General features: G+C 43.0%; 1 protein-coding gene across 1 annotated transcript in view; it reads right to left on the bottom strand.

Annotated features, from left to right (window-relative positions):
• Positions 1-307: 307 nt before the first annotated feature.
• The window catches only part of EMILIN2 (elastin microfibril interfacer 2), a 35186-nt gene continuing 22083 nt past the window's right edge, over positions 308-13410 (bottom strand). The window contains exons 5-8 of the mRNA XM_009886642.1: positions 8664-8996; positions 8050-8088; positions 1571-1708; positions 308-729 (exon numbers count right to left, since the gene is read on the bottom strand). Coding sequence (XP_009884944.1) covers positions 392-729; positions 1571-1708; positions 8050-8088; positions 8664-8996 — 848 coding nt within the window. The 3' untranslated portion in view covers positions 308-391. The remainder of the gene's footprint in view (positions 730-1570; positions 1709-8049; positions 8089-8663; positions 8997-13410) is intronic.

A 13410-nucleotide genomic window follows, 5' to 3' on the forward strand; every position in this document is an offset into this window, starting at 1 on the left:
ATGAGAATAGCTGACCACAACTGTAAACTTCAGCGAAGATGTAAACTTTGATACACTAGGGACAATGTGATAAACTAGGGAGAAGACTGCAAAGGCAATTTAATAGGGAATAGCAAGAGCACAGTGGAAAAGTATCTATTGAGAACATATTTGTTGTTTAACATTTGTTCTGCTTGTATGGGTAAACAAGGGCTTAGGAAGGAGTTAATTTAGCTACAGAAACAGGTCTTTTGTAGCTACCTCTGGAAACAGGGGACAAGGCAAAGGTCTCAGTATAGACTATAACCCATCACTGAAATCAAATATATAAACTGAATATATTAAAGCTTTGAATTTTATTACACTTAATTTCTTCTGAATATCTTACCCTTCTGCTCTGTTCAAGGTAAACCTAAACATGAGAAATGGAAGGATAAAGGAGAACTCCACTAAACGTGGAGTACATTTCATCAGAGTCTGTGTAGGCCAGTTTGCCTCCTGTTACGACGACGTTTACTTCATCTCCTGCTTTGAGGTGAAGAACAAGGTGGAACGTCCCAGGACCACCACAGGTTCGTTTCCCCGAGTAGGGTTTGTGATACTCCAGCAGTTCCCTCCTGTACCCAGCTGTGTGGAGCTGAGCCACGCTTGCGTTGGAGACGGACAGCACTGCTTCTACGTACTCATCCCTCTCTGGGGCCAGCACAGCGGTGATCAGGTAGCGCCCTTCATATGGTGATGTGAAAATGCCTACAGAAGACAGAGAGACTGAGCTTTTCAGAGTTATTCAAAATGGAGAGACCTGACCGCTCTAAGCATGATGAAAAACATGAAGCGACGTGGGTTACCCATTGCTACGTACAGATAACTGTGACAAGGTCAGCCTGGGCAGCTGACCAACTGACAGCAGTCATGAAGGCAAAGGGTTGTTGCTGTTGTGTTAGAGCCCACCTGTCCTTCAGGACATAAGCAGGTCCTGTCCACATTTGGAAACCTCCTGGCCTAAGCAGCTGCCATGACTTAGGGCTGGGTGAAGAGGCCAGAGGCAGTCACACATTGTACAAGTCCCCAGTAGGTTGGGGAACACCCTCAAGTGACAAGATACTCTGCTTGAGAAGGAAGCAGCTGGCATTACTGGAGAGGCAGTATGTATCACCTCCCTCTCCTCTCCCCAGCGTCACAGAATCACAGAATGGTCAGGGTTGGAAGGGACCTCTGGAGATCCTTTAGTCCAACCCCCCTGGGTGACCCAGCTGGCTGAGCTGCAGTGAAGTGGGTTAGCAAGGAACCTCACCTCTGCTACCTGGGCTTAGCTGGCCTGAGATGAGGTGAGGAGCACATCCAGCTGTGCTGACAGAGCAGAGGTAGTGGTGAGTTGGGCCCCAGTATTACTGGGCAGTTGTGGAAAACCAGCAGTGGCAAAGTGCGGGCCTCTCCACATCCACAGGAAACTTTTACCCCTGTGTGTCTGATTTAGATGGGCTTATTTTGTTTGTTCAATGTGCCAGCAAGGCGTGAGATAGCATCAAACACTGGTAACCCATGCTACTGCCCATCTGGCATCTCTGTGGGTCTGTTCTTTGGCTATTACCTGTATTTGGGTTATAATAGTCCCCATCATTCACAAGCACTTTGTTAAAGTGAACCACGCCAACATCACTAGAGAAAGGCTTCTGCGTGAGCCCAGCAGAAAACGACACCAGAGAGGCCGCAGCAGCAGCAGCAGGTCCTAAAACGGATAACAACATGAGTCAGAGTCGCATCAGGATGACAACACAGCCTCTCCCTGTGATGGTTTATAATCCAGTCTCTTTGTTCCTGCACATACTCCACTTGGACTAACTCTGTCACTTGAGGGATGCCAGAATCAGCAGAATACGTGTTGCTGGCCCAGGTCCCAAGTGTCTTACCATAAAATTTACTGAGCACCATAAAATTCCCACCTTGGCCACAGCCTCCTTTTTTTTTTTCCTTCTAAGGAAAAGGTACACGGCTTGCAAACGCTGGCAGTGGAAATCCTGCCACCCCTCAATTCAACAATGCCTCTGCCACAGACCTTCTTCAGGATTGAGACTGCCCTTGGACTTCTCCGCTCTCCATCCTTATCACAATGGTAACGGGAGCGATAAGGTGTATAGCTTGTGCCAGCTTTCCTAGTCACGCTGAGAAGCTGCACACAGCTTACATCTCTTACCTTCACTGCTGAAGGTAATGAAAATAGCTACAAGAAGTAACATTCTGGTATTAAAGCAAAGAGAACCATCACAGGGGCTTTTCTCTCCTGCACTTCTCTTTTACAGGACTTCTCGCTCCACAGTTTTTTCTTCTTTTCTCAGCAGATCAGACAGACACTTAGGTATTTTATTGTGGCTATCTGCTTACTAGCTAAACACTGCTGTTAGATGAAATACAATTTGGACAATTAAGACAAATTTTTACTTTTAACAGACTGACTTAATGGCAAGCGTTTAGTTATCAACCACTTGTTAGTCCCATTTTAGTTCTCTTCCCTCTGAACGTTTCCCCTAAGGCAAGCACACTGCTAGTAGTCAAGTCTTCTTGCTTTGGTCAGGCAATTAGGTAAACAATGAACACAATGTTGTCCTCAGTTGCTCTTTCTGTTCTACCCTGTTTGGGTTAGGATCCATGTCTCCTCCATGCTGTTTCACCCCTGCTTCTTCTTCTGCCTTCCTTAAAATGTACGTTTTGTTTTCTCTTCCTCTTAATCTGAGATGTCCCATCAGCAACCAATATTCAATTCAGATTATACCCCTTAAAAATTGACCTTAAAAAGTGACAAAACTTCATCTAAAATGCGGATATACAAATGTTCTGCTATCCTTTTTTTTTTTTTTTCCTGAACAGCTTGGCATGGGGGGGTGGGAGGGGAAGACATGCCTGCAACCTCAGAAATGGTAAATAACTGCCTTGATTTCCCCCAGGGGCTAGTAACCAGCTGCCTCATGTATCTTTGGAAATCTCCTTCTTCAGCATTTTGTCTCACACCCAGAAAACAGACAGAAGCCCTTTTTCATTACTCCTACCTGCCAGTGCACCTGCAGATGCTTCTATCAGCTAAGCTCAAGTTATTTGAAAGGACCAAAATTAATTGCAGGAAGTCTACTTACTTAAGCAGCTCCACCACCTTAACACCACGCTACTTACAGAAAGCATTTCTTGGTATTCTCAGCTTACCCTGAGACTCAAATCAACTGAAAATGCACCTCAACTAACTTCTTGTTGGCTGACTTGGAAAGGTTTCTCACCCCTGCAGTCATACTGCACAGATGGCAAAAACTATTTTCTGCCTGCCCAGAAACTCTGTCCTCTCCCTTTGCAGCAGCTACAATTCTGTGCGGGTTGGTGTCATGTGGATAAAGGAGCAACTCCTGCCCTGACTCACCACGCTTCCTTCAAGACTTTCCTGCACTAATTGCTAGAATAGTTATTAGAGTTTGTGGCAATTTCATGCTTCAGATCTGCAGCCTAGTTTAGATCTGCAGCCTAGTTTAGCACACCATCTGTGTTTGCCCAAAGGAGAAATCTTAAAGCCCTCTAAATATCCTGTAGATCAGTGTAGTGGGCAATATAAGGAGGCGCAGGAAAGACGCAATATGTCTATGCTCTTACCCTCCTCGCTGCTTCCAGCTGGAACTGCGCCTGTTTGAGGCTTTCACAAGTCCTCACAACAGCTCTCAGCAGTGCTTTTGCAGAACCTTATAGAGAGGTGAACCATCACCTCTTACATGTCCCCACTTGCAAACACTCTTCTTCATGCAAAGACCAAAGATCAGCTTCTCTCAGCAAGGTCCAGGCTTGGAAACTCCTTCACTTAAGCAGTTAATGTTGTGGAATTATAAAAATCAGGAAGAAGAGTTTTAAAGCATTTCAAAGCTGGGAACCACATGCACGGCTCTGATGAAGAAACCGCTAGGCAGACAAAAAGATTCACAAAAGATTCAACCACAGTTTTACAGCTTCTGGGGAAGGAAAAAAAACTCTTTGACTTCAGATGTATTCAAGAAGGTTTCACTTGAGAGAGATATATATGTAAGCAGGATCAGGTATGCACATTCATGGCAATCTAAGCTAGTATAATGCATTCTGAGGAGTTGAAAGCCCACAGAAGATACAGGGATGCCCTTTGTTAGGTCACATCTACTTCCACCCATCTGCTAGCTGGCGTTTCTGGTTCTCCACCTCTCTTTTGATTTCCCAGCACAGTTCATGACTCCTACAGAGCCCAAGGGCCAGAAGGAGAAAAGGAAGACGATGACAAAAATCAAGCAAAAAGCAGTGCACAGCATAGGCATTTTCTATCAAAATGAAAGGAGAAAAAAATAAGTGTGATGGTGCTGCTGACAATTGCTCAGCAACTGGAATGAGGACTCTTCAAGAATTTACACAGAGAGAGAGCATAAGTATGTAATTCATTTGTCAGTATGCACTTATGACTCCTTTGCATATGGCAGGAGTAGGGAGGATATGTCAGATTTCCTCTGCTTGGCCAATACTCCTAAATCTAAATGAGGACAAAGTGCATAATTTCAGTTAGAGCAAATGGGACAAAAATATCAGCAATTTATCACCTCCCCAACTTTTTTTTTTTTTTAAAAAACTCCTTAGTTGGACCCTAACACATCTCATTTTCAGGAACATTCCCTCTGCTTATGGGATGGCCGTGCAGCACAGTGCAGCACTGACTTCCATGAGCCAGTGCTCAAGATAGCTGGGCCCATTAGCTCTGCTTTGCGAAGTCACAGTGTTTCTGATGCAGATGATAACTCACTAGGTGCATTATGAAGACACAGCTACTTTTCTCCCGAGTCTGTTAGTGACAGCTCTTTCTGCTCTTGCAACTCCTACCTTTCACATCACAGCAAGAGAAGGTTGCCTACCACTTGCCTACCACTCCTTGCACAACCAACCATCTCCTACCCCATCCTTCAGCGTGCTTCTGTGAATTGCGCTGTTGTTTCATGTGAACAGCAGCAAAACACAACCACTGGTGCAAGTGCAGGTGATCACATGTTCTTTACCTCAAAGTGAGCAAACACACTTTCCTCCATGATGTGTACTAACAAGAATAGTATTCTGTCCTCCCTGTCCAATAATCAAAAGAAAGAGCTAAACATGCAGCAGAACCTGTCACAAGCACGGCAGGGTAATTTATATATTCGGTAAACTCTTTCTTCAAATCAAGGACCACCTACCACAACATAAATCTTACACTGCAATAAACCTCATGCTTTTAAATTTGAAACGTGTCCTACAGACTTGCTGCCTGGAGTCACATGGAGAAAGTAAAGATGGTTGACTATCAGACAAAGTAAGAAGAATTAAAAAGCCCACATTAAAATTAGCCCTTTATCTGCACGGATACATACAGCAGTTGGCACAGTGGCAGGGCTCACTAGCTCAGCTGTTTTCTTTATTACACTGTTTCTTTTAGAGAGGAGCGACCACCCTCCATTGGAGCTGCAGGGTTAAGGACACAAGCAACACTGCAAACTGCACGAAGGGGAAGGGCGGGGAAGGTAATTTGTTCTTTCAGTGAATTTTTTTTTCACTGTGACCCTCCATACGCTGATCAGAACATCCAAATCCTCTTCTTGGCTCTGTCTTTGCCTAGTTGTGTGACCTGGGACCACACAACACAAACCAGCATTTTCTCATCAGTTCATCAGCCAACTCATGACTTCTACCTTTGCAATTTGCTTCGCTCCAGCAAACAAAAATTCTCATAACTGTAAAATTGCCATGCTTCAATAGCATTTGCTGCTGATGTTTCTTTAAATAACAATTGGTTCAACTCTTTCTGTATTAAAAGGGATTAGGTGGATGCACTTAGGTCCTGACACTTAACTCACCTTTGTCATAAACTCCTTGCCTGTGAAAATAGAGCTAATGTGTAATATTGTTCCTTACACTCTCTCGCTAATACTTGTAAGTCCTTGAGGATCTTTACCTACAGTGTTATATTGTGAGATGCATGCCAACAGATAGCTATTGAATCTGAAAAACTGAAGAAATACTTTGGTATGGAAAGTATGCAAATCATGCTTCAGCATTCAAGCAGAGCACTAAAGTGGGCTAGTTTAATCCCAGAGGACAGAGCTGGAGCCCTCAACTTCTTCCTGAGCAGTGCTTTTATATAACAAAAGTTATTCGGAAACAGAAATGAAAGGGAGTACACAGAAGGCCAATTTAATAGTACAAGCTTCTTATTTTAGGAATTATAGTACAAGAAGGTCTGACCTTCTGTCAAATTTGAATTTGGGTATCACAAAATGTACTGGATGAAGACTGGCAAAGACATCAAACTGTGGTCCTGCACAAATTAGATATTAAGGATTCCTTGATGCCTTATTTAAGTTCCTCCTCCAATAAGCCAAAAATCTTCCCTTCCCCAGCCGTTAATTTCTACAACACTGTTAACTGCTGAAATTCTGCCCCAGAATGCTCTCTTTCTTGGTTGTTAGTAAGCAGACACTGACAATTAGGGACAGTGGATGTAAATGCTTTAACTCCACAGAAGTCTAATAGCTACTTGCACCATCCTTACCTCTCTGTTTTCTATGACTGTACCTGCCATTGGGGTTTGCAAAGCATTTGGGGGGGGAAGTTATAGGACAGATCAGGAGGTACATCTTATATTTAGATAGGTCCTCAGGGGCACAGATCAGGAAAAGGAACTCCTTGCTCAAGCCCACCTTTCTCTGGATCCCAGGGTAATAATGTTTCTTTGCAACATGTTCCACCAAGCAGCGAACAGGCCCACTGCCTGCCTCACCCTGCCTTTTCAATACTTTTAACATCCACCTACTGTTTCACACAGTTTTAGCATAAACTTATTAAAATACTGCTGTCTATAAAGGGCAATAGGCTGTACAAAGTGGAAGAAAACCCCCAGGAAATCCATTTATCACAGAAATCTAGACATCTATATTGGCTTTGCTGGCATCAACATAAATGAACATTTCTTTACTTCTCATCCTCTTCCAGAAACCTCATCTATTGCTGCTTGTTCTTACCACCACAATCCTCAAATGCAAAAAGATTGCTTTAAGGCTACGACAGATTTTTAATTAGAAAGTATAAATACCAGAATTACAGTTTGATCTATTTACAACTCCTTTTGTCAGTCCCCAGACCAGTCTTCAGGATGTGTATCTGTGATTTTGTTAGGGACATCAAACTAAGTCCCAAGGGTAGGATTTTGGACGCCATAAAGCCCTAATGTTTTATTTTCATTTATTTCTCATATTTCCTCAAACAAATTTAGATGAAATCATTCTTCCTGAAGAGGGTGTGGGAATATTCACTTTGATCTTGGATACTATTCCCTGGGGTTTGATAGTATCATGAGTATGAGGTTGTAAGGCAGGTAGTACCCAATCAATATATTTATCAAGGCCAACTGGCACGTCCCACACAAGATTTATACCTGTTTATCATACAAATCCATAAATGAGCTGTGATATTAACAATTATAAAAAATTAAAAAAAAAACACCACTAAACCAAGAAAACTGCATTTTGAATCTTTTTAAACTGTGGTTGTCAGTGGCAGCACTCCTGTTTCCACTGAAGTCAAGAACACAAGCCCTCCTGACTCTAACAAACCCAGAAACTCCTCCACAAGGAGGACCAACTCATGCACTAGCTCAGATACTAACAGTGCTTCAAGATCTTAGTCTTGGCCTTATTCATATCTTATTAAAGAAATATTAAAATCATCAGAAAGAAATACATCTTTTTCATTTAAAAAGAAAAAAAGGTCAGTACTGACATTTGTGAGGAAATAGAAACCCTTTGTATTTAAAAAAACCCACCAAAATAAGTAACAATAATGTAAAATTAATTATCTTTCAAAACCTAAACCCCTCATATTTTCAAAGGATTTAGCTTATGTTTTAATGCTTAGGTATTGCAAAAATCTGTCAGATTTTCCTGAATGCTAAACTTAAACATTAAAAATCAACATTTTGTTCTCTCAACTGTGACTTTCCAGGGATGGAAGTAAAGATTAAGTACCTGCATAAAGAATTTTAGGAAACAACAGCCTTACCTTGCGAGTCCGTGGTAGGAGGAGATAACTTTGGATATCCTACAAAGGAAAAGTAGTATGTGTGACACAGTACATAATGGAGTTCATTATGACAAAGTATCACTGCAGTCTTCTAAAAAGCATCCTTTGTTACTAAACAGCAACTCACCAAAACAACTACCAAACAGCATCTCCTACAAAATGTTCAAGTATTGTTAAACTGGGGTGGTCATGGCAAAGAAAACCAAATTCTTACTATAATGTACTAAATCTACTAGCAAGCACTGTGGCAAGATAATTTAAGTTTCCCTAGTGGCATAGACTGCTGCAGTTACCAAGGATCTTACATCAGTGCTGTTGACCTCATGCTTTGTGCAGCCTTGGCAAAGGCAACAAAACTGGCACTGAGTGTGTTTCCCCTACTTCTGTAGCCAGCTGGAGGCTGAAAAGGCCCCTTCACAAAACACCTCTGCCGTACGCCCACTCCCAACAGCAATAGCTATAACGGGCACCCACGGAAGGCTGAAAGGTGGCTGGCAAAGCGCAACAGATCTCAGTGTCACCCCTCTAGCAAGACCTGGCATGTCCATTGCACTTAAGACGGAAGTGATTCCCTATTAGTATGGTTCTCTCACCTGGTGCTCCGGCATACCCTTCAGCGATGGGCATGGTACTTTGACCAGCCTGACCATCTGCACTTCTAAGCCGCCCTCTTCCTGACATTAAAACAGTGCCAGGAGGCCCTGCCTCTCCAGTCTCCACGATGATCCCAGTTGTTCCAGGCAGAAATGGCACAACTCCTGAACCTGGCAGCGCTGGGCGTGGAGGAGGTCTCGGCTGAGGTGGCTGGAGGGGGATCCTCTGTCGCGGGGGTTGTATCCTCGGCCTTGATGGCAGCAGGGATATGCCAGGTTGGGGCTGCAGGGGTGGTCTTGGTGGCAACAGCTGCCGTGGTACTTCTGATTGCCCTTCGAAATGATGAAGGAAGAGGAAAGATACAGAATTATTCACCTAAAATAGTATATAAAATTGCATATTTTTGTGAAAAAAACTTTAAAGTAAAACAGGACTCAATTTGAGGCCACCTCTCCCCTCAGAACCAAGACTGCACTGGCAAAACTCCATTCCACTCTTGCAGTACTACAGACTCCCCTCTTTCCCAGCGTGTAACACAGGGAAAGGAATGAAGACAGCCTGGAGACATGACAAGCAGCAGTCAAATAACCCGTGAACACTCACCCACTAGGTCCAGCTTTGACTTTCTGCACTAAGCAGGATGTGTATCACACCTATTCCCACTGGTGCCCTCATCTCCATCGCATGCTCTCTCTCTACCTTCACTTCAGTTCTCCTTGCCGCCCATCACTCCTACTTTCAACTCTGTACTCACACAACACCTAGCACAAGGCTGACCCTTTAGCAATACCATAAAGAAAAGTATCCACAGCAAAAAAACGCAGTAAATGAACACTGACTTACAGATTTTTTTTCCCTACTTTGAAAAGCAATGAACTTAAAATTCCAGGTACTCCCATTACTAATATTTTCTGACAAGGCAGGCAGAATCCTAGGATATAATCTACCAGAAAAGCCTTTATTGTTTGAAGAGAATAGATACCATTAAAAGACTTTTCCAGTAGGGTAGCCAACACATATGACATCAGGGTTGAACAGCGCTGACATGGCTACATTTGTGTATCTGGTCCAGTTCTAAGCCCTTCATAGGAATTATGGCTTATTCATAAAAATGAAGTCCTAGATGACAAGAATTAAGATGAATTACATCTACACTAAGAACATGAATTTACAACCGTGTAGATTTCAGCAGATGCAATGACAGCTTTTACACAGAATAATTAGAATTTCATTCTAAATTAAACATTAGCATTGGTTATTTTGGTTGCATTTTGGGACTAAAGCATGGCTTTAAGTGCAGGGATGGAAGTGAGTTTCTCGGGAAATGGACAAACATCCCCTTGCAAATTCATCTGATGCAACTCGTCACACTGGAGATGCTTGCCATGGTCCACAGCGGAGACTACCGTTCTGAGGTCTCAGTGGTCAGAAAAAAACACTTCAATTCATCACAGTGCCAAATCAACCTTCATCAGTAAATGCATCAGTGGCTAGGGCTAAACCAAATGGCTGTGCCTAGAAGCAGATGTGGTGTGAGGCTTCCCCTGGCTCTGCTGCACAGCTGGGGACCCCAGGAGGGCCTTACACTGAGCCTTTAGGGGAGAGCTTAAACCTAAGTCATACAAGTATTGGCCATGATGCACGGCTGTGGTCCAGACGGTGTCACTGGCAACCCACGTGCTGTTTTGTGACTACTTAACACCTGCACTTTACCCTCGTGAATCTTGTTTCTTGCTTTCGGTCTCATAAAAAGTCCATATAAGCCTTCCAGAGTACCGAGAGGCTGTCTGAAGTCATAGTCTCACACCACCTGCATTCATTTGCTACATACGCCTGCTAGAAAAAAGTCTTCCTGAGCTTTGCTGGCTGACTTTAACTGTCACGAGAATTGAAACTTATATAAGCAATGCACCACAAAGCTGGACCGAAGTTCACTCAGTAACTGTATCCACAAGGCAGAGGACTAAGGAGTGAAATGTTCACTTTATACAGATTAAAATAATCTTCATAAAAAAAAACAAGATTAAAAAAATCTTATAAAAATTTCCAAAAAAAGGCTTAAAGTATCAAAGTTGTTAACTTAGTGAGACATCTTCTGTCCACAGTGGCATGGGTTTAGACCTTCAACTAAGATCTTCAGATTAACCTCATTCAAAACACAAATTGACAAAATACTTTACTTTGGGATGCACGTACTTGTCATTTCTCGAGGTAATTAAGTTGAGCTTTATTAAGACGACAACTTGGGATGACACAGGGAAAATGAATACATTTCTCTGCTTGCTTTTATAAACCTTTAAATAACAAACAACTCAAATCCTGTATCCTGTGCAAACTGCTTCCTTGCATGCAACAGCAACACTGCAATATTCAGAATTATCCAATTACATCTCCATAAAGCTAAATCTAGAATTACCTGCCTAAAGCTCAACTTAAAGTGCCAGTAATCAGAGATGTGTGGGTCGAGAGGGATCTGGTCTGCAACCTTTGCTAACCTTTTTAAAGGCCTCTTCTACTGCAACACATCGTAGCAAGACAAAGTACCAATAAATCACTTGATAAAGATGGTAACACTGGAGCCGCCCTATCCTGATGCTGAATTCCATAACACTTGTTTTCAGTTCACAAGGCAATGAGAAAATGAACCCCCCAAAAAGCCTGGGGTGAATCTAGTGGGACCTACTTCAGCTTTGCTGAGCAGCAGACAAAACAGAAACCTTCCCCATCACCTTCCCATCTATCTGGGAAGGCAAAGAGCAGAGGTCAGATCATTACACAGCTGAGAAGAGTAACACTGCCCTCAGCAGCAGCATCCTTGCTGCTCCGGTTGTCATCACTGGTGTAAGTGACAACTCAGTTACCGTGTCAGACAACAGCTTCTGTGCTCAGATGCCAATCTGCAACTGAAACAGAAGGAAAGGTTTCCCTCCTTGGTTGAAAATAAGAATGCTTTTGTTAACCTCCTCCTCTAAAAAATATTTTTGTTTATTCAGTCTGTTCAGCTAGGCAGGTTTAACCTGCAATTTACTTCACTGAAGGAGGAATGATTTGCTGGGAAAGAAGATGAGCAGCAACCCAAGTGCATGAGGCAGGTGGATCTTCGGGGTGCATCTGTTTCTAGTATCTGCCCTGACCTCAGCCCCCAAAACACACAGAAACAAAGTGCATAAAACAAACTACCAAGTAAAGGAATCTGTGACTGCACTCACAAGAAGCCAAAAAGACCTGACTTGAATTCTCTTATATAGATACCAAAGGGATTTGACAATTAAAGTTACATTTTGCACAAGTTCGTAGGAATCCTAGAGGAATCGACTATACGACTCTCTCTTATTTGTGCTACAACACTAAGATTTTATGTTGCCCTTTATTGATGCTGTAATGTAGAGCATGCATTTGGTTTCTTAGACCGTAACTGCAGCAGACAACATTTAGCTGTTGCTTTTGAAATCCTGCTACAGAGACAATTACCAGAGGAATTGCAGTTCAGGTCAAATAACTGTAACCAAAGCAAACTGCACTCCCAGACTGGTATCTGGCTCCAAGACCACACTTCTGACTCCTGGAAAACTTCATGAATCTATATGAATAGGCAGTAAGTTAAAGGAGACCACTAACTTTAACATCGCTTTCAGTTTTGTGTCATTTGAAGAGCAAACGTACCTGCAGTGATGCACAGAGCGCAATGAGAATAACAAATTATCGTACAAGACGTGAAGCTGGGGGCAGTCACCATTTAAGGTGGACGAATTGCTGCTGGATTACATTACCTTGGCAAGCACATCGTGCGTCATCCCCCATGAGTTTAGAGCAGACCACTGCCTGCCCTCACCCCTGACTTGTGTACAGCGAACAGCAGGACACGGTGCTACTTCACCAGAAAATGTAACAAATAAAATACGGGTCCTGTCTCTGGGTCTGTATCTGACATACATTCATTCACTAACCTGGCTTGTTAGTTTGGACTGAGGCACTTCAAACCTCCTAATAAAAAATTCAGATGAAAACACGGCCATATTCCTAAGATTGGGGTCATTTGACTTCGCTCAGGTTTACAGTGTGCTGTGCTTACACTGCTTGATAAGATTTTATATCGTATTTCTTGCAACGTATCCTTGCCTTACTGCCCTCAACAACTGTTATTAGTAACCACTTGTTTCTGTTTTGGCCCTTCCAAAGTCAAATGACATCATTTGAATGCTATGATACGCTGGCAAATAGCGCAACAAGAAACTCAACACCAATCTACAGCCAGGACTGAAAGTCTTCTTTTCAAATGATGTCGGTATCAGAGACGATACTGCAGATCACAGACGTGAAAACAGTTAAAGTCATACCCAATTCACGTAACGGGGTTCCCAAACTACTTCCAAAAAAGGCTCTTTTGCCAAAATCTTTCTGCAACTCCAGCCATTGAAACTTAATCGGATTGCTGTGCCAGACGGTGTTATTGTAATTGGAAACATTTGGGGATTGAAGTGTGTGATTCACAAATCCTCTGAGGCTAGAGGTGAAGGAGGAGGGATGTGGATGCATGGCAGGGAGGGATGCACAGCGTGCCTGCACCCCGGCACCCACAGCAGCATCCTTCCCCAGGCTCTTAACACCCAGTAGTGGAGGGAAAGCTCTGCCCTGAAACGGCATTATGCTACAGAAACCCAGGCACACTGAAGCTTTTTTAATGCTTTACAATGTTGTAATAGGGGCTGATAAATACAACCCATGAGGCCACTTCAACACCTGCTT

Source organism: Charadrius vociferus, unplaced genomic scaffold (genome assembly GCF_000708025.1).
Source record: "Charadrius vociferus isolate BGI_N301 unplaced genomic scaffold, ASM70802v2 scaffold45, whole genome shotgun sequence".
NCBI lineage: Eukaryota > Metazoa > Chordata > Aves > Charadriiformes > Charadriidae > Charadrius > Charadrius vociferus.